The sequence below is a fragment of the Zootoca vivipara genome, chromosome 7 (assembly GCF_963506605.1).
Source record: "Zootoca vivipara chromosome 7, rZooViv1.1, whole genome shotgun sequence".
Classification (NCBI taxonomy): domain Eukaryota; kingdom Metazoa; phylum Chordata; class Lepidosauria; order Squamata; family Lacertidae; genus Zootoca; species Zootoca vivipara.
The window spans coordinates 93,449,297-93,475,633 of record NC_083282.1 but is presented as its reverse complement, the minus strand read 5'-3'; the positions used below and the strand labels follow the sequence as shown (position 1 = coordinate 93,475,633).

The 26,337-nt window shown below is 46.3% G+C and overlaps 2 protein-coding genes across 6 annotated transcripts; one reads left to right on the top strand and one right to left on the bottom strand.

The window, feature by feature from the left end:
• Positions 1-665: 665 nt before the first annotated feature.
• Positions 666-13,428, bottom strand: POFUT1 (protein O-fucosyltransferase 1). Of its 2 annotated transcripts, none has more exons than XM_035122825.2 (7): positions 13,175-13,428; positions 10,925-11,046; positions 10,305-10,487; positions 9,749-9,861; positions 6,314-6,506; positions 5,527-5,769; positions 666-4,744 (listed from the first exon to the last, which is right to left on the bottom strand). In XM_035122825.2, exons 1-7 carry the CDS (start codon positions 13,311-13,313, stop codon positions 4,556-4,558), a joined length of 1,182 nt encoding a protein of 393 aa, XP_034978716.1. In that variant the 5' UTR covers positions 13,314-13,428; the 3' UTR covers positions 666-4,555. The 2 variants fall into 2 exon arrangements, with proteins under 2 accessions (XP_034978716.1, XP_060133374.1); XM_060277391.1 differs by lacking the exon at positions 13,175-13,428 and adding an exon at positions 12,831-13,113 and having other exon boundaries at positions 10,925-11,042.
• PLAGL2 (PLAG1 like zinc finger 2) lies at positions 13,165-26,318 on the top strand. Of its 4 annotated transcripts, none has more exons than XM_035122824.2 (4): positions 13,165-13,192; positions 15,961-16,061; positions 16,469-16,834; positions 19,150-26,318. In XM_035122824.2, the coding sequence occupies exons 3-4, from the start codon at positions 16,584-16,586 to the stop codon at positions 20,351-20,353; spliced, it is 1,455 nt and encodes a 484-aa protein (XP_034978715.1). In that variant the 5' UTR covers positions 13,165-13,192; positions 15,961-16,061; positions 16,469-16,583; the 3' UTR covers positions 20,354-26,318. The 4 variants fall into 4 exon arrangements, with proteins under 4 accessions (XP_034978715.1, XP_060133372.1, XP_034978713.1 ...); XM_060277389.1 differs by lacking the exon at positions 13,165-13,192 and adding an exon at positions 13,484-13,769; XM_035122822.2 differs by lacking the exon at positions 13,165-13,192 and adding an exon at positions 13,484-13,775.
• The last annotated feature ends 19 nt before the right edge of the window (positions 26,319-26,337 follow it).

Genomic DNA, 26,337 nt, shown 5'->3' with positions numbered 1-26,337 from the left:
CAGCTAACAAATTTACACTTGAATGAAGTAAGGTGGTGTGCTGCCCTTTACATAATGACATTCTAAGAACTACACTCAAATAGTGGGTGGTCAGCTGGCACTATTTAACAGGGGACTTGCCCAATGTGCCAATCTTAAGTCAACACTGCCTGCCCAAGCTGCTGCCCTAAACTGCTGACTTGCAAGTAACAGAAATCAATGGAACTTCATTCCATCTCTAGTGCATTTAGAATTTGATCATCTGTCTGGAAAAATCAAATTGTTCAAGGTGATTATTATTACCACTACTAAATGCAATGGAAGAAAAGCAGTTCTTGGGCAATCAGATAAAATCTTCAACTGTGCAAAGAAGCACTTGGTTAATCCACTCTGCACAAGAATCTGTTGCTTTTAAAAACAGATGCTTGGAAGTGTGCGCACAGCTTGTGTGGAAAGAGAGAGCCCATGACCTCACTTCTAAGCTGGGTCCTTCTGCCAATGGCATAAGCCTAATCAGCTCCACGGCAGCAAGACGTGGAGATCCCTAAATTGAAGGGTGAAAGGCAGCCATCTGGGCCAACAACTTCCTTTTTTCTAAAAGGAGAAAACATCAGCATGTGGTTTCACCAGGTGGATGTTAACCATAGCCAAAGCTAGGAGGAATGTTTCAAGTCATAAAAACACTCGAGAGAAAGATTGATGTTTTATTACGAAAAAGAAAATCACAAAGTTATCCTCTGTACATTAATTTTAAAAAAAATTAAAACATGGCTTCCGATATTGTGCATAGCACACAAATACCCCAGATGTCCTCCATTCTGAGCCAGCCACATAAATGGAGTTTACAGTGGCACCTCTGGTTTCGAACTTAATTTGTTCCGGAGATCCGTTCTTAATCTGAAACCGTTCTTAACCTAAGGTACCACTTTAGCTCATGGGGCCTCCCGCTCCTGCCGCACGATTTCTGTTCTCATCCTGAGGTAAAGTTCTTAACCCAAGGTACTACTTCCGGATTAGCGGAGTCTGTAACCCGAAGTGTTTGTAACCCAAGGTACCAATGTACAGAAATGCTGGTGAGACTGCACCCCACGGATAAATTGCCTCCTCCTCATGGCAAGGTGTAGCTGCAGCCCATGGTCAACATCATTAACAGCACAGCCCTAGGAGTATCCAGACTGAGTTCACTGGAACTTACTTCCAGATAATGGTGTACAGCAGGCTTCCTCAACCTCAGCCCTCCAGATGTTTTTGGCCTACAACTCCCATGATCCCTAGCTAGCAGGACCAGTGGTCAGGGATGATGGGAACTGTAGTCTCAAAACATTGGGAGGGCCGAGGTTGAGGAAGCCTGGATTGCCACCTTAAAAAAAATTCATTAGCTGCATTTAAAAGCAGAGGTTGGCATTTCCTCCCACAAAGAGGCAAGATATATTGAAGGTATAGCACAGAGAATTCTCATGCCCATTAGGAAGCCTCCAGATATGAATGTTGATGCTTCAGTGCTGGCTAAGAAACAATGGGCTTTATATATAAATATATTAACTACAGAGTAACTTTGCATACATGATAGAGTTTACAAAACTATGAATAGCGTGGAGAGCAAAAAGGGAGATTCCCCTTACCTCTCATAATACTGGGAACCCAGGTTCGTCTAACAAAACAGACCTAACCACCTACTGCCAGGCAGACAAAAAAGTAAGTTTTGTCACAGGACATAACTGAATCCATGGAACTTCCTTTGATAATATGTGGAGCTTATCCATGGGTTTATCAGGCAGTAAAACAGATTTTTTTTTTTCAGATTCTTGGAGGTGAAACCTACAAACGGCCATTAGCCATAACAACTCATCAGAACCTCCATATGGCAATATAACTTGATATACAAGATGGAGGCAAGCTGGTGAGGAACTGCCATTGTCTTCTGGATGGCTGCTGTTGGGAACAAAAGGTTTTGTTAAGATGGACCTTTGCCTGATCCATCAAGGAAATGGCTATATTCTTATGCTTATTGACAAATTGAAGAACAGTAACTGTTTGTTCTTGCTGCTCCAGATGGAAATATTGTGGCACTTACTGATCTTTGGAATCAAAATACTGTATTCTTTCAGAAGCTCAAGCAAGCAGAAGGGAGGATCCCACCTAACGGATGAAGTCAGAGATCATCTCCATGTGCTGCCACAGCCTCAGCCTTTCTTGCTTTTTTAGTTCTTCATAAACATTCCTGGATATTTTACTGAGAGTCTTTTTTTCATTCAATCATCACAATCATGATCATCCATATTACAGGTAGCTTCGGAACAGGTGGTTTCACTGCAGAATCTACCAAACTAGTACACGGGAACTGCATTTCTTCCAAGCCTTGTGATTCTCGACACCTTTTAAGACTGAACTTTTAAACAAACGTCTTCAGTACTTCATAAAGATGAGCAAAGATGTTTCCAGCAAATACAATGCTGGTTTCTGATTTGTAGCTTACCGGTGATAATTCACTATCAATAAAATAAGTATCATAGAATCGTAGAGTTGGAAGAGATCACTACCATGATGCAAGGTAGTGATTAAATTAATGAACTTGCTGCTTATAAAAGTGTTTGCTGGTCAGCTGAAACTGTTAGCATTTATGAATCAGAGTCTTTTCAGAAGATGGCAGAGGAAGACAGAAAAGAAACTGGAGGCAGTGCTGCTATGCAAGCAACCAAACCTAGCAAAAGTTCATTTGCAATTCAATCCTGCTATTGCAACTGAAGCCCAATAAAGCAAGCAGAAAGCTCCTGAAAATTCTCTCCTCCAGCACAACATATTCAGTCTTAATATAGAGTGCAGAGGCTTTGACATAGGGCATGCAGTCAGTAGCCAGGACAATTTGTCAACATGTTCTGAATGCACAGGAGCAGATAATTATCAGAGGGTAAGATGCTGTACTATCACCACAGAAAGTTACTACTGATGTGATGAGGAAACATAACAAGATCTAGGTAACCTGACAGTTTGCAGATCTCCTGCCTGAGAATTTTTCTGTGGGAAAACTCTATAGGGAAATTAGTGAGCATAGTTCAGATGTACATCGAGAAAGCTGAATCATGATTTCAGAGCAATTATGCAGAGAAAAGTGCATAAACACTTTAAAACAAACAAACAAAATCAAAATCCACTATCTGTTGGCTCCACTTTTCAAGAGACTCAAAGTAAATATCTGAAATTCAAAGTGGACCAAGTGGTTATTCCTTTCAGAGACTTTTAAAAGGTCACAGCTTCTAAACATAAAAAGGATGCTCAAAGAATGAGTGTACACTAAAAAGACTATCTATTCTGATTGCTCCTATAATCAAGAGTTGGAAGAAGAAGAAGAAGAAGAAGAAGAAGAAGAAGAAGAAGAAGAAGAAGAAGAAGAAGAAGAAGAAGAAGAAGAGTTTGGATTTGATATCCCGCTTTATCACTACCCGAAGGAGTCTCAGAGCGGCTAACATTCTCCTTTCCCTTCCTCCCCCACAACAGACACCCTATGAGGTAGGTGGGGCTGAGCGACTTCAGAGAAGTGTGACTAGCCCAAGGTCACCCAGCAGCTGCATGTGGAGGAGCGGAGACGCGAACCCGGCTCCCCGGATTACGAGTCTACCACTCTTAACCACTACACCACACTGGCTCACCACACCAACCCCCTGCTCAATGCAACAAAATCGTTTCAAGATGACAGCCAGGCTGGGTTTTCAGAACAGAGAGCTCAGAAAGACGTGATTGCTGACCCACCACAAGCCATTCAAATGCAACTGATACACTGAGCTCTCAGCGAAGTTGCAAATGGGCCCAATAAAAGGTGCATAATATTTGATTTACGAATTATTATGGTGTTTCAAAAAGCAGATTATTTCTTAACTTCTATTTTATACTGTATACAGTGCTTAGACTGCCAATTTGGTAAAATACAAAACTGCTCTAAAAGGCTCTCATGTAATAGGATTTTTTTTTTTAAAAAAAAGTATCGCTATGCTACCTGGGAACTGCCGCAAACAGAACTGCTGGTCCACAGGGCACCAGTGTTATTAGGATTAAAACTCCTCTGAAAGTCCCATAACGTGTCACAGCTGATAGCAAAATCATTTCCTTAGTCTCTCCACTCCCAGCAAGAGGAATGGGAATTAAATCCATTTGGCAGCTCAGAAAACAAAAGCACACAAGGCAAATGTCAGTCAGTTGCACAACAGAGAACGTATTTGCTGGTTCCCAGTTCTTAATGTCAGAACACTACTTGTCAGTGAACAAGCTGTCTTGAGAATACTGTGCATTAAGGAAGCACCAGACGAGTTATTAATTCCAGAAGAGGTAGCAAGGCAGCACAGAAAGGAGAAGAGATGAGTGGAGTGGGTTGGCTTATTTGAACCACAACTGGGGGAGGAGGGAATGTTTCCTGGAAGTCATCCACTTCTCCTTTCAGGTCACATTCTAGTAATAGTCAAGGAATACCATGAGGGTGAACCTGTAGAATCCAGATATATCCAGTGCTTGCTTCGAGGACGACCTTGCATTTATGAGAACTGTATGCAAATAGTGGGTCCAAAGGCATCTCTTCCTCTAGGGACTACAATTCGTCCCTCGACGTGGGTGGGTGGTCCATGCCAAAAAAGGACGAGGGTCTCCCATGCACATCTCGTTCTCGTTTCACAAAAGCAGTAAAGGAAGAAACACAGTTTCCAATGAAATGGTCAGACTTGCTGAGAATGTACAAATCTACCTGGGGCACTTCAGGCTGCAGGTACACCACTTTTATCTGAAAGGGGGGGAAACAAGCAGAGCCCAGTTACTGAAAGTGAACACACACAAGCAAGACGTGGGGTTTGCCACAAGTTGTCTATCTACTCACTCTATCCCTCCACCTGAACTTGTTTAATCAAGCTGCACCTTTCTATAGCGCCTTAAGGTTCTCAGAGTATCTTTCAGAAGGAGTCTGTTGAATGCCATTCTGTCTCACAGTCCTTGGTTCAAGAACCACCACAATGTCTTACCTCAGGTTTGCCATGTGGAAAGAAGTCACCTGAATGATTTCCGAAGTAGTGTTCAGCTACCTTTATATCTCATGCAACCGCACCATATATTCTGAGCAAAAGAACTGTGTTGCCAAAAGCAAACCAGGCAGAGGGCCTTCTCGGTAGTGGCGCCCGCCCTGTGGAACGCCCTCCCATCGAGGTCAAGGAGATAAACAACTACCTGACATTTAGAAAACACATAAAGGCAGCCCTGTTTAGGGAAGTTTTTAATCTGTGATATTTTAATGTACTTTGGTATTTGTTGGAAGCCGACCAGAGTGGCGGGGAAAACCCAGCCAGATGGGCGGGGTATGAATAATAAAAATAATAATAAAAGATGTGTCAAATCACTCAAAGACCCAGTAGAGCCCAAACTTTCTTCTGCCTATCCCTGCTGTAAGCCCCGCTGATTCCTCTGAGAAGAAAGACAAGACATGAATATTTCCAGTGCATACACCCAGAGAGAGAAAAGCAGTGAAGTTTGCACCAATAACTACTCATTGCTCCAGCTGCAGCAGGACATTACCTTTTGTTTGAAAAGCTGCTGTATTTCCCTCGTATAAGGCTCAGAGTCACTGGCGATGTACACAGCTTTTGCATCTGTCTTCTTTACCCAGAGTCTTAGTGCTCGTTTTATCTCTTTCAGGCCTGGCAGACACATATCCATGGTAAGGGGTGCAGCAGTGTTCCGATCATAGCCCACACACTGTGGCGAAGCCATTAAATGAGACCCAGCAGTGCCATCTTTCAACATATTGCATGCATTTTTCTAAGGCGGGGGGAGGAGAAAAACAGAACATCACACACAGGTAGAAGTGGTAAGAAACAGAGCATCATACAAAGGTAGGGGGACTTCATAACAATGGAGAATGAGAATTCCAAACAGTTCGCCAAAGCAGGCAAAAAAACACTGCTAATGGATGGTTAGCTTCAGTTATGTTCTCATCAGCCAAACAGTCTAGTTCAACTATGCACGAAGCTGTCAATAACTGCAAGTCACAATGTGTACACCCCTTCAGGATCAGAGGCAGCATGCCTTTGAATATCCCCAGCTGCTGGGGAAGAAAACAGAGAGAGGGTACCTGATCTCAACTCCTGCTTATGGACTTCCCAGAGGCACCTAGCTGGCAAAGGGTGGCCCTAGGTAGGCAACAGGATGCTGAGCTAGGTAGTATTTTGTTCTGAACCAGCGTATGTTCTTAACAGTCACACCTCTCCCTTTTTATTCATATGGAGCTAGAAGCTGCCAGTCAGACGCTATTACAACCCTGCCCACATTACAGCCCCCATGGAAGTAAGTGTAAGAACCATACCCAGTCTGAACCGACACGCAAATGGATTCCCACGTAGGGTCTGACCAGGAACGAATTAATATAGGACTCGCCTTTGTTTACCATCTCATCAGACCAGACCATGTACTGATGCAGGGACCGGTACTCTTCCAGAACTGGAAACTGGGCTGGTGCCCCCGGAAGAGCAACAACAGGATGTTCAGAGGAGGGAAACCTAGTAAAAGACACAGTGGAAAGATCAACAGGAGCTACAGCTTGCCATGTTTACTCATACTAGTGCTGCTCTGTTTTTACTGTTAGGAACTTTTATTGCAAATGCTTTTTTTAATTAATTTTTTTTTAAAACACATCTACAACAAAGGGATGGATTACTAACAAGATTTATGAAGAATATGCTAACCTGAATAAAGTTAATCTGTATTTTGCATTTCTGTTGTCATGCTCTTCAGCTAATAAGAACTTCCTAATTCCCCAGACACTTTGCATCACCTCCCAAATATCTGCATACTGGAGCTTAGGCGGGCCTCCTTAGGGGGGGGGGAGTTGCAAAATGCACCTCCCTGTATTTTAAACTATGACAGCAATCTCTGAAAAATCAACAGACTAAGCAAGCAGACTTTAGTTATGCATGCATGCATCTGCCTAATACTGTCACAGACCTTTGTCCCACGCATGCCAACTGGCAGCAGTGTCTGACAGTCACAGAGCTGGATATGTCTTTCCTAGTTCTACTGCCCAAGATCCTTGAACTTCTTATAAAACATATACCACCCAAAGACTGTTATGCGACTTGTCTTCCTTATTAAAGCTCTGTGCAGTGATAGCAAATTGCAGGGCCAACTTTTGGATTGTATTGAGATGGCAAGGGGAGTGAGAAAGGGCTGCATTTTGGCCCCCACATGGTTTAGCTTTCTCCTAAATGATTTAGCGGAAAGTCTAATGGACCCAGATGGTCATCTCCCCAAAATAGGAACCAGAAAGACCCCTATTTTGCTATATGCAGATGATGCGGCCATCCTCTCTTGCTCCAAACCGGGCTTGAAACACCAACTACGGAGGTTCTCAGATTACTGTTCTGTAAACAGGTTATCTATCAACTATGAGAAATCAAGAATTGTGGTCTTCACTAAAAGATATTCCCCTTGTAAATGGGTACTAGAAGGCCATAATCTGGAGCAGACTAAATGCTTCCGGTACCTAGTGCTGTTGTTTCACCACAAAAAGTCCTGGAGTTGCCACTGGCAGACTATTTGTCATAAGGCGGAAATGAGCAAACTTGCCTTACTCCATCTCTTTTTCACGAATAGAGGTCACTATGTTCCATCAGCCATAAAGGGTCTTTAATGTGAAATATGTTTCCCAACTCCTTTGTGCTTCAAATGTCTGGTACATGGTCTATTTTCTAAGTTGGATAGATTCCAGGCTAAGTTCCTACAGTCCCTACTTCAGGTCCCAAACTGTGTCCCTGACTCAATTCTATTGTTGGAAACAGGTGAACGTCCATTCTCCACCAAAGTGTGGGGGGCTGCCTTGAAATACTGGCTAAAGATTGGGGAAGGGATTACTTTTACATCTAACCAATGAGGAGTCTATCAGCTCATGGCTGAAAACTATGGCCCCAAAAGCCTCCTCGGTTGGTCTTTCGCCATCCTTTTTACATCATCTGGGCTATGATATTGCCCTTAAATCCCTGAAGCAGAGGTCATGGGATATTTCACAAAGCGATCTTCGCTCTAGATCTTATGTAGCCTGTGGACTGTTTGCATCTGGAATCCACTATGACTGTGATTTTCAGTTACCATTGTATTTCATGAATCTGTCGGTACCTATCACTGATTATTCACCAAAGCCAGACTAAACGTATTTCCATCTGAAGCACTAAACGGCAAACTGTCTGGTATACCCTATCAGAATAGGCTCTGCTTATGCTCTCAGGGTGTTGACTCCATGAAGCATATCCTACTACACTGTGAGCAGTTCAAACAAGTCAGGGGTCAATTAACTAAACCCCTATTGGTAAACTTGACTGGAAAATCTGAAAGCTGCCTTAAGTACCTCCTTGGAGATATGTCAGGTGATACTACCCTGGCCGTGGCTAAGTTCCTCTTGGAAGTATTAAGAAATAGAAACCTACTTGCTCTGGATAAAACATAGTGACTGCCTTGGAATCCTTTCCCTGCATTTCTGTTTTATTTTGCTTTTGAAAATGCTTTTGTGGGTCTTTGGACCTAAATAAAGAATGAATGTAAAGACCGTTAAGAAGCAGCATAGAACTACCATCAAAAATAAACAAACTAGCTAGAGTTGCCAGGGATTGAAATCTGAGACCTTGCACTCTTTCCCTGAGCTATGATTACTTGTGTGGACTTAAGGGTGAATTTCTACCGGTATTGTAGTGAATAAGAATAAAGAGATAACATTAAAGATGGCAGATCTTGGCCACCCAAAACCTGGTTTCTAGCAGCTAACACAGACTGGTGCTTTTATTCATTACAGGCACCTAAAGCAAGGTTTTGATAATACTAATTTAGAGTTGACTATTATCTAAGAGCTAGGCAGATAATTACTTACAAATTGTTTTTAAAAAAAACTGATGGAAAACCCTAGTTTTAAAGCCACTGCTTCTTCTCCCACCTTCAATGGAAAATGTAATGTTATTATCAAGGCATTTTTAGCTGCTCAGTTTTTGTCTGTTGTTATATTTTGTCTGTTTTTGTGTTTTCTTGTTGTTAAATCACCTTGGTTGCCATTTATAATAATAATAATAATAATTTATTATTTATACCCCGCCCATCTGGCCGGGTTCCCCCAGCCACTCTGGGCGGCTTCCAACAAAACAGAAATTCTAAAATATTTGTGCGGAAAGGCAGGATACTTGTCCTTCTTTCCTTACGGTCTGCAAATAACAACATCTTGGAGATCCCAGGCCTCAAGGAGATAAGGCTGGCCTTGGCCACGGCCTGGTGGAACACTCTGCCATAAGAGATCAGGGCCCTGTGGGATTTGACATCTTTCCGCAGGGCCTGCAAGAAGGAGTTGTTCTGCCAGGCCTTTGGTCAGGGCTCAGCTTGAATCCCCTTCTCTTTTTGTATAAGAACTAGTATGAAAGAGGCCTCCCAGCATTCTCACAGGCCCGTATAAGAACAGCGTAAACAGATGGGCCTGATGAGCATTTACTGTTCCCAACCCTAATCCTGCAGAAAGCCATCTAATTCGATTTTAATTTGATCCTGACTTGGTTTTTAGGAGGTAATTTAATTGCTGTTTGATTTTATACCAATGTTATGTTTGATGTTAGCCACCCTGAGCCCGGTTTCAGCCGGGGAGGGCGGGACACAAATAAAAGTTTATTATTAATTATTATTATTATTATTTCCAAGAACCCTTTACAAGCCAGAGCAGCCATGGAGGAATGTGCCCAGTGCCTAACCATGCCCCCCAAGCGACACTTGCTACCTTCGAATCCAGTGGTCCTTGTAAGAGGCACTGAAGGAGAGGCCTCCAAACAGCTCCGACCTATCGAAATCCACAGCAAACTGATCCCAAAAGGGGCCAAAGGGGTTTCCATCCTGCAAAAGCAAAGGCACCTGCTCGTTCACTGCGGCAGACGAAAGGTGAGGCAGGCCAGAGGAACAGGCAGCTCTGCAGTTGCTACGGGAGCCGCAAGCTCCTGGCTGACACAACATATTCCATAGTCCCGCCCCCACTGAAACTTGTGCATAAGTTTAACAGAAGCTTTCCAAGTATAGAGAGGATGAAAGGAAGTTAAATACAAAAACACTGAAATGATCCACAGAACATTTTCTAGAACAAGCTTCCTCAAACTCGGCCCTCCAGATGTTTTTGGCCTACAACTCCCATGATCCCTAGCTAGCAGGACCAGTGGTTAGGGATGATGGGAACTGTAGTCTCAAAACATCCGGAGGGGTGAGTTTGAGGAAGCCTGATCTAAAAGAATGGCAGCAGAGGAGCCCAGGGTTACAGAAGGCACCTCAGGGATGAGGACTCTTACCTTCATGGGGCAAGTCCTTTTGTCAGCACTCCTCTGAGCTGCTGATTCAAAGCAGTAGGCCACTCGCTTGCCAGGAGGCCAGTGGATGGGTGCCAACTTTTCCATAAATTCCTCCAAAGTGATGACCCGGTGGTACTCCAGGAGAGGTGCCAGCTTGAAGTATTCTTTGTAGGGAACGTGCTGCTGCAATGCAAAGAAAACAGAGTTTAGGAGCCTGTCCGCACACATAATTGTTCCAGAAATAGTGAATCCACAACCGTCTGAAGGAAAAGCGAGCAGCATGACTTCAAAGGCTGAAGGACTTCCAAAACCTGGTCTACCCTGGTCTGTCAGATTTGCAGGTTTGATGTACTATCGACTCCTTCCCTATGCATGAAAATCCGGCTTGAAGCAGAGGCCAAGAGAGCTTTCAAGACCTGTAGTTGGCTAATTAAAGACTAGAGGGGATCTTGCTTGTACAAGATATACAAAATGTAGGTAGCACCCAACACTAGCAGAATTAACTCATCTGTTGCAAGGACCTATTCACTGAGCCTGCTTATGTATGGCTTTGGGAAAATACCTGGCATTCCAAAAGCACAGAACCCAAATATACCTCAGAAGTTCTCAGAACTACTTACATTTGTGTAGGGAGGCCTGTGATACCGGTACTCAATCCAGGGGGGCACAGCTAAGGTCCGATTCACCATTTTAGCAAACGCCAAAGAACCCAGAAAATGGTCTGCTTGGTTCCCAAATCTCCCTTGAAATAGAACATAAAGACCTGTTTCTTAGTCACCAGGCTGGGGCAGAGCAACAATACTAGGACTCTGGAACTATTCCCGACCCACAGAAGCTTGCAGAAGTCCCACCCCCCCCATAAGAAAATTTACCCAGGGTGCAGGATGAATGAGCAGCAAACCAACTCCCCCCCCAAAAGCCCTAGTAATCAATGGCAACCAATAATTACTGTACTTCCAAATAACAAGAAAGGAAACTTTTACAAAAGTTTAAGAAATTTATTGCACAAAGAACTAACAGAAGAAAGTACACTTGGATAGCAAGACTTCTGACCTCTGTGGATTTATTTGGAAAGCTGTCAGAAAGCGGTATCAAGTAAGGTGGCAATGAGACATCTGATAACCTGGAGGCAAATTATACCCATAGCGAATAATCAAGTGGCTATTTACAAAGCTGAAATAAAAATCACAGTTGCTGTTACCTTAATTGAAAGCTTGCCCGGGGAGCTTATAATAGTTTAGCAGTCTTTAAATCTCAATCTCTCTCTCTCTCACACACACACTTTAAGTCCATTGTATTATTTTCTTGACTTTTAACATTTATCTTCTAATTTGTGCACTCCACTGCAGAGAAGAGGAACCGTTACAAAGGAGTCCAACACACTGCAGGTTGATCAAGAATCACACGCAGGTCACTCCCTAACCTATAACGCAATAGTAGCATGCAGCAATCGTAACAATAACCTACAGGGCAGCAGTCCCACCAGGAACATGCTGGTGAAGCAGCACCCAGCAGGATGGAACTCTCTGCTCACCAAATGATGAGCAGAAGGTTCAAGCCTGCTGGCAGCACAGGTCTGCTTTGCCCTGTGGAAAACACACTAGTGCAGCAGCACCCAGCAGGACTGAACATGTTCCTCTGACCCATCATCTGACAGACAGGGGGAAACAGCCTTAGGAAAGGCCATAACTTGACTGCAGAGCACCTGTTTTGCTTGTACAAGGTCCCAGGTTCGATGCCCAATATTATCATTAATATGAATTAAATTTAGATGCCACCCTTCATCCAAGGATCACAGGGCAGTTTATAGTATTAAAAACACAAAAATACATAATGTAATAAACAAAACAATAACAGCCTTCCACACACACAATTTAAAAGGCGACAGAGCAGGCATCCGCAAACTTCGGCCCTCCAGATGTTTTGGACTACAATCCCCATCTTCCCCGACCACTGGTCCTGTTAGCTAGGGATCATGGGAGTTGTAGGTCAAAACATCTGGAGGGCCACAGTTTGGGGATGCCTGCCATAGAGGCCTGGGAAGGACTCTTGGTTTGCAACCCAAGGAAACTGCTGCCAGTCAGCGCAAGCAACACTGAGCTAGATGGACCGCAACCCTCCTTGAGGGCAAGGCAGCATCCCAAGTTACAAAAAAGCGCAGCAGAAGAAACGACATAAATGTTGGTGTGGTTTTTGTTTGTTTGTTCTTTTTACACAAAGGTAAAAGGAACAGAGGAGAAAAAAGATGTGAGGTTGCGGCCTCCAGGTATGGCTGCACTTCACTGCCAATTATTTTTATTGATTTTCTGAATTATTACAAATCATTACCAAATTAATTCAATTTAACACAGTTTTCCAAAACCGGTTTCCCACTCCCTGCATGAGATATGTCCAAGATGTGCCCCTAGCTCTGTGTTTTGTTCTCAGTTAAACTCTAGTTAACATCCTCCCGCATTTGTCAAAATGATTATCCATCAGCTGCCCCTTTACATCCCTGCATTCAGCAAAACAAACAAATAAACAAACCCCAAGTGAACCTTAACGCATATTCACAGTGACAGCAAGTGTGGTTATTACTCCATCTCCACTTGAAATATTTGCTTGATTTTGAATAAGTTCTGAAAAAAACAGGTACGGCTGGACTTCCACTCCCAGCAGCCAGCGCGGTCCGCGGTGAGGGATGACGGGAGTTGTAGTCCAACGGCACCGGGAAGGCCCCTCAGGCTCCTCAAAGCCCTCGGCCTACAGAGCCACGGCCTGCGAGAGGAAAGAGAAAAGAGGTGGGGGGGGGAGAGGGGACAGTGATGACCCGAGTGGCGCCGTGGAGCTGGGGAGGGGAGGAAGAGAGGCGCTCCCCGCCGCCGCCTCACCCATGCAGGGGCAGTAGAGTAAGTATCCAGACGGGTCCCAGGCGCCTCCGCCGCCTTCGCCTCCGCTGCCCAGGTGGAACAGGACGAGCAGCACCTGCAGGCCCGCGACGCCGACCGGCTCCTTCCCGGGAACAGCCATGCCTCCTTCCGCCTCTTCCTCCGGCTTGGAAGAAGCGGCTTCGGCTCGTAGAGTATAGTGGGAGGGAAGTTGCCTCGCTAGGCCGGGCTAGGCCGCGCCCGTCTCCATGGCGACCGGCCCCCTTTCCCGGCACTCCCCGCGGCGGCGCTCGTGAGTGCAGAGCGGCCGGACCGAGGCGGCTTCCGGTCTGAGCCGGATGTGGCGCCATGGAGGCCTTGAGGGGCGCGAGCGAGCCCGCGAGAGGAAAATAAAGGCGAACGAACCGTCGCCGCCTCAGTCCCCTCAGCAGCCGCCGCCTTCCCCTCACGGAGCGGTTCCTCTTCCCCGCAGCCTCCGGACATGGGGCCTCCGCCGTCCGCTCAGTTACCACAACAAGAGCTGGGCCCGCCTTCGTCGTCTTCTTCCTCGCCTTTTCCTCCGGCCGGGACGAGCCAGCGGAGGGGAGCGACTCGCGGGGTGGGGGTGAGCGAGCGAGCGGCCTTGAGGGGTTGTGTATTAGTGGCGGGGGTGAGGACGGTTTCTCGAAAGTACGCATGCGCGGGGGTGGCGGGGGGGGGCTTAATGGAGTTCAGGGCGGCAGCATAAGCACCCCCTCCAATGTTAGGGCTGTGTGGAACACCCTCCCCCAGATAGGTGAGGGCGGCCATAATATTCCAGTAGCGCCGTGCGCGCGTGTTTACAGAGCAGCAGCAACAACAACAAAGGTCAGTTCCCTACCCCGAGTGTCTCTAGACTTGAGGTGGGAAACGGGCGGGCAGGAAGAGCAGGTGCAGCTCTACTTCGTTGCAGGTGGAAGCGGGAACCGGACTGGAGGAAGGAGCTTTGGTGCTGAAGAAGGGCAGAGTGGGGGGGGGTGGGTCGTAGCTAGGAAGACACCAGCCTCGAGTCTGTGCCTTTTGGAGGGAAGGTTCAGTGATGTGGCTGCGGGTACTTGGCATGCAGGAGGCTCCAGGATCAACCTCTGGCGTGAAAAGGATCCGGTGGGAGGTGTTGGGAAATACCTTTTCTGCTCCTAAGCTGCTGCTGCCAATCAGAGCAGACCATTTTGGGCCTGATTGAGACAGTAATCGGCTTGGAAGGAGGCTGACTCCCATATTTCGTTGCCAAGAGAGAAAATACACAGAGAACTCCATAGTTTCCCTTTAAAATAAAGGTGAAAAACTTGGAGCTTCCTGTAGTAGAGGAGTGTATGAGATTTTAGTGCTATGAACTTTGCTTGCCCTGTTCTCCCCCTCCCCCCTTCAATCCTCATTTCTTCCATAAAACTAGGTTAAGCACTTTCTGCACCTGTTTGTTCGTAGAGGGTTTCCTGCGGCTTTGATGTAGTAGAAGCAATGTGCGTCAGCCACACAAACAGCATTTTAGCCGCTCAGGTCTTCCTTGAGCCCTTGGCTATGTGCAGAAGGCTTTCCGTTGGTTCTGCATGCTCACTGTCCAGAGTGCTGATGGGCAGTTCCTTTTCTGCCTGGAGAGGGAAGGGCATGAGCGAAGAAAAGTGCTGGAGCTCTGGCTTTGTGCCCACCTCCCCTGAGAAGGTCACATGGCCTTGTCCTGATTTGACCTACTTGGATGGAAACACTTGGCTCCAGCAGAATGGCAGCCTGCCCTGTTGGCTTGCCAAATTCCCAGGCAGATGTGCAAACATAACAATCACATTAAAAATAAATCTTGGCATCCCTCTGGCAGGTGACGCAAGTAGGGAACGTCACTTGAACAAGGATCAACAGTAAGCTTTATGAATCAAGTGAAATGGCAGGGATGAGGCTATAGTCAGAAGGTTTGGGGCCTCTAAGCTGTTTCGTTTCAGTGGCCCTCCTTTTGAAGCTGGTTGAGGGGCATAGTTTTAGTATGAGAAAGCAACTGAGAGGTGCCAGGGCATGTACAATGAAGAACTCTGACACAGGCATCTTCTGAAAATGATGTGATGTTTACATAGGACCATCACCGTTGTGGTGCTTTGCAGAGTACGGTAGCCCAATCTTTCCCAAAAGGCATTTGAAATTTAACAATGTAAATGACAAAACAAAAACAAGGGCATGCTTCAGTTTCCAAGATGTAAAATGTAAACAATAATTATGTACCTAGTAGGCCAAGATGAGGACATGAAGGTGCTGTGACTTTTTTGTTACTTCAGAAATCTCAGAGCTGCTGTAGAAAGTGTTCATTTGCTCTTACCAGCTGAGCAGTTATCAGGTCTTTCCCCCACCTCCTTGGCTTCCATTGCTATGGGGCTGGTGCTCCCAGATCACTTGTCTCATCCCAAAATACATTTTCCCAATAGCAGTTGAAAAAGTGACATCTGTATTTAGAAGATCAACAGAGGAATGGGGTAGAGCAGGCAAGATACTTTATTCTCAGGTTTTGAAAGGTCACCCCCAACACTTCTGGAATTTAGATTGTAACTATGTAGTTTCCATTGCCCAAGTGGGAGTGTTGCAGGCCTTATAGCAGTGTGGGAATTTACTGGTCCTGCTTTCCCCCCTCACCCACTGCTTTGCCTGGCTGGAATATATAATTGAACTCTAGCTATGCCTCTTGCTGGCCTGGGTAGAGCATATAAAGAAGTGTGAGAGGGGGTGCAGCTACTAGCACACTGTACAGAGTCAAAAGTTACATGAGTTGCTCTCTCCACTTTTGCCTCCTGAAGGTTGCCCAGAAGGCAAGGCGTCCCTGAGACTGGAAAAGGTTCCCACCCCTGCCCTTACATCATGCAGCTCACCTGATTAAAGCAATGTACTAGTTCAGTGGGTAAGTGTTGGGTAAGGTAAATGCCTTCTCCTTTATCAGGCATTTGCAAAAGTGTCATACACTGAATCCAAGACACACTGTGTCAGTAATGAAACCTCAAGAGGAGCTGGACCTTGTCCTGAGCCTTTTAAAAAAAAATGCAGACAGATTTCCACTGCTGCTGCAATAAATGTACACTAGCATTGGCATTTATGAATGTGGTAATAATCTCTTATTTAAATATTGAAACTGAAAACAAGTCACAAGTGCTCTTTAAAGGTTGATGTTGACATCTAGGAATCTAAATCTTTTCCTGTACTCAAAATAGGGTTGGTGCCTAAAAGTAGATTTAAAATGTGGAGTCTTGTCCCCCCTGCTCTGTGCATGTGTCCATTCACTTACCTTAAGCATGCAATTCATCATTCCAGGTAGCAACCTCTTCTTGCTGAAACTTTTGAAAATTGTCAGTGGATGTGACTATACCAGTGAGATGCCCATGGGCAGGACTTCTGCTTCATTTGGCCCTCCTCTGTTAGGCCTGCCATGACCGCATTCTTCACCAGCGTCCCCAACTGGATTCAAGATGCAAAGCAGGAGGAGGAGGAGACGGGTTGGAAACTAGTCCCCCGCCCCAAGGGCCGAGAAAGCGAGAGCCAAGGGAAATGCCAGCACGAACCGTCAGGAGCCTCCTTCCCCAGTGTGGATAAGCTGAGAGCAAACCCAGAGCAGAGACCCTACGGCTGCCCTCAAGTGCACTGTGGCAAGGCCTTTGCTTCCAAGTACAAGCTCTACAGGTATGTGTGGGGATGGGTTAGAGTAGGCATGTTCAAAGTCTGGCCCGGGGGCCTAATCCGGCCTGCCGGTCAGTTTAATCCGGCCCCTAAATCCTAAAAAAAGCTCAACAGCTTCAATCCTAAAAGGTCAACAACTTTGGTCGGCCCTCACGCATATTCACTTCATCAAATTTGGCCCTCTTTGAAAAAAGTTTGGACACCCCTGGGTTAGAGGGTTGGCTAGGGTGGAGCAGCCTCGGGTTCAAACTCGGCCATGGAGCAGGTTTGTTTTAGATCAGTGTTTCCCAAACTTGGGTCTCCAGCTACTTTTGGACTACAATTCCCACCATCCCTGACCACGGGTCTTGCTAAGTAGGGATGATGGGAGTTGCAGCCCAAAAATAGATGGAGACCCAAGTTTGGGAAACAATGTTTTAGAGATTTAAAGAAGCGGTGAGGAAACCAGGCTCCTTTGAGCTCCTTGGAGGAAAGGTGGGGTATAAAACAAACACATGTGTTCTGGTTGGCACCTGTCTTGACAAATTCTATGCGGCCAAGCTCCTGCTTTGGTCTTTGCTGCCATATTAAGAACATAAGAAAAGCCCTCCTAGATTAGGCCAGTGAACCATCAGTCCAGCTTCCTTTTCTTTCAGTGGCCAACCAGAAGCTTATGGGAAGCCCACAAGGAGGACCTGAGCACAGTGGTAATCTCTCTAATTGGGGTTCCCGGCAACTGGCATTCAGAGGCATACTGCCTTAGTGCAAATATACCGAGGAGCAGTTCTATAAGAAGGCATGGTGTTTTAGAAGCCACTGTGGAGGACCATGCAAGCATTCCACTTTTGCGGGCCTGTTGAAACCTTACAGTGTTTCAAATCAACCCCATCTTTGCTTGAAAAGCCTACACTTTCCCCACATTTCAAGGCAGGTACTCTGTTTCAACCTCACAATAGCCTTTTGTAGTATCTCTACCAAACTTGAGATTGAGAAAGAGAAATAATGGCTTGCTGTGCCAGCCTGTTGTCTGAATTTTGCTTCAAACACAGCTCTCCCAGATCCTTGTCTGGCACCACTCATTGGCAACTGCATGCTTGAATGTTAAAACAGCGTGTGTGAGAGAGAAAGAGAGAGAGAGAGAGGGTGTGTGTGGAGGGTTGTTCCCCTGCACAGAGGTCTATATGAGAGCGTAAACATCTCCTCCCTTTATTTTGTAACGTGTGAGACCTTCCCTGAAATGTAATCTGAGTTTGCTATTAGTACTGCAAGAGCAGAAAACAGCTCTGTTGCAACAAACTGTTAAGCTGTGGTTCTTTTTATTATTACACAAAACTGACTTCAGCTGGACATCAAGGGATGGGAGGAGGGAAGAAAATGGTCTCCCAAAAACCAGGACAAGTGAATAAGGAGACACTTGTCCTCTGAACTGCCTCCTCTTCTGGGGTAGGGTTCTGCCTACATTCTGAAGGTAGATAGTAGGCTGTGTCTTCCAGTGGTCAGAAAACAATATACCAGCCCAGCAGAGCTTACCATGCTAAGTTCCAGTTTAAAATGCTCCAGGGAAAAATTCATTGTAGGGTAAGGGTTGTTGCTATGATTAAGAATTTATATACTCCCTTTCATTTAAAAAAGAAATAGACAAACACTGGATGCTTTCACCCCAGTAAACACCAGTGCAAATACAGCTTTCGTCACTGAATGTAGTTATTGCCTATTATTATGGGCAATAATAGAAGAAGAAGAGCAGATTTTTCTGGGGTAGAGGTTGGTTAAGCATAGGAAGGATAACTTACACTATGCGGTCATAGATGAAAAGTTTGGGGCTGCTGGTGAAATGCAACAGACCTCACCAGAGCCAGTGTAGTGTAGTGGTTAAGTGCGGTAGACTCGTAATCTGGGGAACCGGGTTCGCGTCTCCGCTCCTACACATGCAGCTGCTGGGTGACCTTAGGCTAGTCACACTTCTCTGAAGTCTCTCAGCCCCACTCACCTCACAGAGTGTTTGTTGTGGGGGAGGAGGGGAAAGGAGATTGTTAGCCGCTTTGAGACTCCTTCGGGTAGTGATAAAGCGGGATATCAAATCCAAACTCTTCTTCACCACACAAGGCTCCATAGCATTCTCCCCCCACCCCAAGGTCCCATTTATGATCCGAATGGTAAGATGTGTGGATGGGTGTGGCAAACGTCAAATTCTTTGCTCTCCTGTAACTCTTAAAACCAGGCAAAGGAGAATCTCCTTACCCAAGCTAACCTGCCCAGCTTTTGTGGTAATTGTGGCAGGGGCAGGGGGGTGGGGGACAAGTAAGCTGCTTATAACCTGTGCTTCTTTCCCCCGCAAGGCACTTGGCCACCCATTCTGCCCAGAAGCCCCACCAATGCATGTACTGTGAGAAGATGTTCCACCGCAAGGACCACCTTCGCAACCACCTGCAGACACATGACCCCAACAAAGAAGCTCTCCACTGCCCAGAGTGTGGTAAGAACTACAACACCAAGCTCGGGTACCGGCGCCACCTGGCCATGCATGCTGCCGCCAGTGGCGATCTCAGCTGCAAAGTGTGCTTGCAGATGTTTGAGAGCACCCAAGTCCTGCTGGAGCACCTCAAGGCCCACTCCCGGAGGCCGTCAGGCAGCGTGAAGGAGAAGAAGCACCCGTGTGACCACTGTGACCGCCGCTTCTACACTCGCAAAGATGTGAGAAGGCACCTGGTCGTGCACACGGGCCGGAAGGACTTCCTGTGCCAGTACTGCGCCCAGCGATTTGGCCGCAAAGACCACCTGACCAGACACATGAAGAAGAGCCACTCCCAAGAACTGCTGAAGATCAAGACGGAGCCGGTGGACATGCTAGGCCTCCTCAGCTGCAGCTCATCCGTTGCAGTGAAAGAGGAACTGAGCCCCGTCTTGTGCATGGCATCCCGGGATGTGATGAACAGCAAGAGCTTCCCTGGGATGCTGCCAATGGGGATGTATGGGGCACATGTCCCCACCATGCCCAGCTCAGGAATGCCCCATTCTTTAGTCCCCAATCCTCTGCCAATGGGAATGAGCTACCCCCTGGAGTCATCCTCCCCACCACAACCTCCCCCAAAGTACCAGCTTGGATCTACCTCATACTTGCCTGACAAGCTCCCCAAAACAGAGGTGGACAGCTGTTTGGCAGAGCTCCCTGCAGGCCTGTCCCTTGTGCCTGGTGAGCCATCCTCGTCCTCTCCTCAGCCTATCACCCTGGAGGAGACTCTGCTCTCCAAGAGTCCTGCTCTGCTTTCTGAAGCTCTCTGTGCTGCTAACATGGACTTCTCCCATCTCCTGGGCTTCCTCCCCTTGAACCTCCCATCATGCAACCCTCCCGTGTCATCGGCGGGTCTAGTCATGGGCTATTCACAGGGAGAGACCCAGTCACTCCTCTCCACTTTGCCACCGCAAGAGACGCCAGGAGCTGCGACCTCCCTTGGCTTCGGAGCACTTCACTCGCTGCCCTCCATGTTCTCTCCCGGCTTGGGTGCAACCACCTTGCCACGTTTTCACCAAGCGTTCCAGTGAGGCAGCTGGGGAAAGAACGGGACTTTCCTTCGGCAAGTGGATTGGGTACAGCAAAGGTGCCCAGATTTGTTCTCCTTCCTACCGTAGGCTGGGAAGGCTTGAGGGGAGGAGTGCCTGTGTGGACTGGAACTGCCACGCGGACTTTGATGTGCGCCTCAGTCCCAGACAGTGAGTAGGTTGCAGCAAATAGAAATTCAGGTATTTCCCCACCTTGTTTGTTTGGTAAATCAGGCATCAAAACTGACCTTCCTTGGGGCTTCCGTCCTCATTCCACTTTAGGAGGTGATTGAATCGGGGGTCTGCCTCACGTTAGGGCTCAACATTTCTTCTGCATTTCAGTGTCTCAGTCCACGGGGAAGGCTGGAAGAGCCTGTTGTCGCCTGCTGCCCCTCCCACATCACCTCTGCTGGTTGCGCCCATACAGTACTGAGTGTGTGCAGAGTCAACACTTCCTTTCTTCAGAGCCGCTTCATTAAGACTCATTCCAACCGAATCGTGTTTACGCACCCGTAAAAAGTCTTCCCCCCCACCCCCACCACTATTGCAAATCAGGAAGTGCCAGGAACACCGTCCTTGTTTCTGGCACAGCTCGCACACTGTTTACACAATGGAATCGGGTCGCCCTGATTTCACTTCACTACTTCCATTTCTTCCCCTGTGGGGAAAGCAAAACTGACTATGGATTGCTTTTGCCAATTTAGCTGACTGCTCTGTAGGTCATGTTTCCTTAAATCTCGCGTGGGTCAGAAGGATCCTGCAGCCTAAACAGCCAGGCTTGCTTTTCTGTGTTTGTGAGCGCTCTTTCCCAAAGCATACGCAGGGATGGAGGGGAGTGGACCACGGCCTCACCTGTTAATGGAAGCTTGTTGCTTGAGGGCTTCTCCCCACTTCTTTGGCTTACTTAAGTTCAGCACTGCGGTTTGCCACAATGCCTTCAAATTGACACTTGGTCCTTGGCTTTGAAGCACAAAGGAGCTTGCTGAGAGGACCCAGCGCTTAAGCCCAGTAGCAACAAGTCCTGAGAAGAAGCTTCCTTCTACCTCGCCCCACTGCTTGTTGGAGGAAGCCATTGGGCTGTGCTTTGCAGTAGCCACTCCCACTCTTGATAAGCCCTGCCCACAGAGCTTAATAGTTCAGCCTCATAGGCTTGCCCAAACCGTTCCTTTGCCCAAAGGAATAGGGCCACAGTCTTGCTCTCCCAGTGGCTTAGCAAGACTTGTGCCACTTGCCTCTTGAAGGAAGTTTGGTAGCATTTGTGGGTGGCAACTTTGACCTAGCTGTGTCGTGTTCTCAATATGCCTTCGTACCCTTGTTCCTGCGCCATGGGTATGCTTCCCACAACTTCCTGTGCTCCTTTGTCTCATTGGGACCTTGCATTCCTTTGTAAGACCCCCTGGGCTTTTCTGCCCCCCCCCCCCGCCCAGCCTGTTCCTAGCGTTTTCCCTGTGTTCCAGGAATGTGTTACCCAGTTAAAATGAGGGCTGCTTCATAGTGTTTTCTGCGATCTTGCACCCACACAGTAAACCAAAGGGTTGGGACATGCAAAGAGTGCAGTGGTTGTCCGGGTTGCTGTCTGTTTCTGCTGCGACAGTTCAGGGTCCCTGCGTGCTTTGCCTTCCAAGGCAAGGTGATGAACTGGGCCCATTGGTGCTCCTGGGTTTCTGCTTCTCCATCATGCATTTGCGTGCTGTGTTTGCTGCTTCCTTTCTCCCTCTTGCTTAGATTCCACTTCCTTTTCCCCTTGCTGTTTCAGCAAGCTGTTTTCCTGGACTATTCTGTCTGTATCACAGCAAATACCTCATGATGTAGGTTCCCTTCTTCCCTGTCCTTATGAATTCGCACTTGGTAACCTCGTTTGGGGTCAGTCTGCCTGTGTGGCACTTCAGGGTATCTTCATGAGCCCCGGATGTTCACTTCTTCATACCTCAGATATATACATACATATATACATTCATATATAAATAAATAAATAAAGAGATATATGGGGTGGAGTAGGAGTTAAGACAGTAGGATCTGTTTCTCTTGCTGCCTGGGTATGATAAGCCTACCTCTGCCTTCATCCTAAGATGTAGTCAGTGGTCTCTCTGGAGCCCCTTTTGCTTCAGCAGATACAAAGGAAAATTGTTTTCTACTAGTTCATGTTAGTTCCAGTTTGCTTTTAAGGTATGGGTTTTTCTCCCATTGCCTTCCAGTGTTTAGATTGCTTTCTGTACAGGATTTCCCCTCCTGCTGGAAGGACAGGCTTTGTAGGCTTAGCTAGCCCTTCTCTAGCTGGATTTTTTTCATATCAGTTTTAGTATTTTGCATTGTACTTACCTCAACAATAGCATGTGAAAGTAAGTTCCACAAGCCATGCTTCTTGATCTGTTTTTAAGACGTTGCCTTTCTAATTTCAGCGAGTGCCTTGCGCTGGGTAAATAGGAGAGTGTCTGGGCTTCTCCTTATCATTCAGTATTTTTAAATACCTCAATTGCGTTTCCTGTTCCTCTCTTTTTCCAGAAATTGCTGCAGTCTCCTATGCAATCCTCACCACATCCCTACCTCGACACTCGTGATAAATCTCCATACTTCTACCTTCTTCAGACTTTTGAACGTAACTGATCCAAGATTTCCCCAGGTTGAGTTGCCTTTGTGTTGTGTGACTCTTCCAGTTTTTTGGCAATTCCTGCCTCGTCTGTTGCCTGCTTTACTGCTTCCAGCCTTGAGTGTTGACAAAAGTCTGACTAAGGAGAATATGTCAGCCACTAGCCCTTGTTCTTTTGAATGTGTCTCCATGATTTGGGTCTCTTTGTTCTATTACCTAACCGAAGGTAAGAATAGGTGAGATTTCTGTTCTCCCCAACCCCGCCTAGTAATTCAGAGCCAACTTGGACCCCAAGCTTAGTATTCACATTTATACCAAAATATTACTCTGCTAATAATTTGGGGTGGAGTAAGAACTTGAGTGAGAACCATCCACTGAAGCCATGTTCATGTTACATATGTAAGATTTGCCACCATGTCCCCGTGTTCTTCAGCCCGGATGCATTTTGCAGGAGGAAAAAGCAGAGACCAGCTCAAACTGGGGTGAGGAGGAGGAATGTTGCAGAATCTTCTGTCCCACTACCAGGGCATTCTCTCTGTGCAGAACCAAGTTTTCACAGAAGGTTGGTTTTTTTTGTGTGGGGGGGGGGACTTCCTTCACCCCCTTAGCTTTACTCAGGAGTGAAATTGTCTGAATACGAATCTGCTTGGCAGGTAACCTAGTCATTGTCACAACTAGGCAGTGGGAAGGAGGCAACACTTAAGATAGGAATTAGCAGGTTCCTCCCCTTGGTGGATAGTATAATAAATGGAAAGGGTCTTCCATTCTCACTGCTCGTCAGGACACAGCTTTCAGGTTACCTTGAAAAGTTAGATGAGCTGATGATCTTATCTAGTAGCTGTTTATCCATATACCATTATTATACTTAATGACAACTAGTTCTACAAACTTATAGCCGGTGGAAATAAGGATATGTTAAGCTACTGTAAGTTAATTTCTTTGAGGCCCATATTATTTGGAAAGGTAAACAACTAGTCTGTATTCACCCTTTCCAGCTGGCATGTGGGTTTTTTTAAAAACAACAACAAATTCTTCAGTTGTTTCCTTCCTTTCGATCCTAAATGTGGCATATTTGTAGGGGACTTAATTTCACATGGCTTGTTTCATAGGATGATGCCCGTAGAATTGAAAGTGGAATTGGGCCTTGGAGTTAAAGAGGTTTCATTCTTCTTTGCAGAGAGAATTCAGCTTTAACCAAGACCATTCCTTCATCTCCCCCTCTCCCCTATTTCCCCGGAGCTTTAGAATTGATTCAGGTCATGATGAGGTGATCTTGACAGCTGTCTTGTTAAATGCCACTTGTATTCTTGTGTAGTCCAACCTGATATTTACCACCCTTTCATGAACCATTGAAGGCAAAAGGTTTTTCTCTTTCTTGTGTGGCAGATGCCAGTTCATGCGGCGCAAAGACTGGAAGGATCACCTGTTGGAGATTTCTACCATGTCAAAGGGGGGATTGGCTAAAATGGCTGCAGTTTGTTGGATCCTCTTGGCCATTTGATCACCCTTGGTCTACCTTTTTAGCCGCCCTCTTGAGGAAGCTGGTACTTAGACCTTCCTAGCTTTAGTGATGCCAGTGTTACAGCACCCCAAACAAGGCTCTTTTGGCCATATGTTTGTCTCCCATTTAGCTTTGCGGTTTCTTCCTGTACCAGTTAGCCACCTGTCTTGTGCCGAATGCTACAACATCGCAGCTCTCTGTGTTGGACTCAATGTGTTGGACTCTTTCCTATTGACCAAGCTGTTTATTTCCCTTTTAGTTAGCAATAAGCCCAATGGCTTTATTTTACCAGCATTGACCTCTTCTCTGTAAATAGTAAACTAATCAGGAGGCAGGGAGGGTTGTACCGTCCCTTCCTTTCACTGGCACACCTTAAAACTCATAACTCATTTTATTTTCTTACTGAGGTGGCAAGTTGCTAGAAATTTGCAGATAAAATCTAACATAATAATAATAATACGCTTTGCTCTCCCGTCCTTTTGTGTTCAGATTTTGCCTTTGCAAGTTCTTTTGTTTCTTGCCTTGTTTTGTGGGATTGACTGTCCCCAAGAAGAATGTCCTTCACAACAGTGGAATTAAATTTTAGGATACCACTATTTCTAGACTTGCCCATTAGAAAGGGCAAAAGCGAAAAGTTGTGCAGCCTCCTGGGATTAGAAGAGGAAAAGTTAACATCTTTTGGATTAGTGATACATAGGAATCTTGGCTTAAATAGTTATGCCAGATAAAATGAATGACTGCAAGTGCAAGTTCTGTGCAAAGAGTTTCACTTACAGGGTGTTGTCCACATGTGCACTGCATGCTCCCCTCCCCTCTGCATTGGTGGTCCTAGCGGAAAGGTCCCCTAGACTGCCAGATCTTAACAAAAATGGTGAAAATAGTATGTGATCAAAAAGTGGGAGTTTTGTGGCCGAGAGAGTGAGTACGTATGTTGTCGAACCCTCTGTGATTCTGGCTTGGTTTGTGTCTTTCTGCATTTTTTGCAACAGCTTGGGACATCTCGGAGTGCTTCCTCTCACCATCCACCCAAAGAAAGAAATGTTATGTGTCGTGTCAATGAGCTAAGTAGCTCTCTGCTGTTATTCATGGCTGTTTAAACTGACCCCTCCCCCAAATCTAGGTAGTCTGGGAATGGCTGCCTTCGCCTTTCCAGTTTTAGTGTGTTCTCAACCTCTAGGGAGCATCTCATTAAAACTCTGGGTTTTTGCTTAGTCTTAATAACTAAGAGCTGTGGTTTGTTTTGTTTGTTTTTAAAAATGAATGCTTTGTAATGTGTTTTAACCAAGATTTTACCCTACCTGCTAAACAGGATGCTTTTGCCTTAGAGCAGGCTGTGGGGCTATACCCCCTGCCACACACACACACACACACACACACACACACACACACACTTTGTGATCTGCCACCTCAAGGCAATGACCATCACTCCCATGTACCTGCTGCTGCTTGCAATGGTGGCCATGTTCTCATAATTTCATTGTACTTCTGTGTGCATATAAAGGATGGTAAGGGAACAGGGCAACTGCTGTCACCCATGGAGGCATTGCAGGAAGAAAACAAGACTTAGTGGCCTCCACCTCACCAGAGAAGAACTAAAGCCTGTGTCTGCACTTGGCATGGCACGTGCCCCGGGTCAGACAGCTGAGCTCTGGTTGCTCCTGCAAAAGCCTTAATAGCATACACTGTGACTCTAGTGTGCTTTGTACTGGGCAGGGTGGGGGGCAGGGAACATGGGCAGAGGACAACATAATCTGCCTTCAGTGGGGCATGATTCTTGCTTTGGAATTTGAGATTTGGGACAGCATCTAGGATTGCTGTATTCCTCGCCGTCATTTTTCATGGGAAAGTTTCCTGTTCCTCTGAACAGCACAAGGAGAACTGATGGCTTGAACTCACAGG

Bases quoted from the DNA above. Each gene is read 5' to 3' on its own strand.
- POFUT1 (XM_035122825.2), bottom strand. From the start codon at position 13,313: ATGGCTGTTCCCGGGAAGGAGCCGGTCGGCGTCGCGGGCCTGCAGGTG. The intron at 10,488-10,924 runs GTAAGTAGTTCT...TTTGCATTGCAG, and splicing joins ACAGGCCTCCCTACACAAAT to CAGCACGTTCCCTACAAAGA. The intron at 9,862-10,304 runs GTAAGAGTCCTC...TTGCTTTTGCAG, and splicing joins AAAGGACTTGCCCCATGAAG to GATGGAAACCCCTTTGGCCC.
- PLAGL2 (XM_035122824.2), top strand. From the start codon at position 16,584: ATGACCGCATTCTTCACCAGCGTCCCCAACTGGATTCAAGATGCAAAG. The intron at 16,835-19,149 runs GTATGTGTGGGG...TTCCCCCGCAAG, and splicing joins TCCAAGTACAAGCTCTACAG to GCACTTGGCCACCCATTCTG.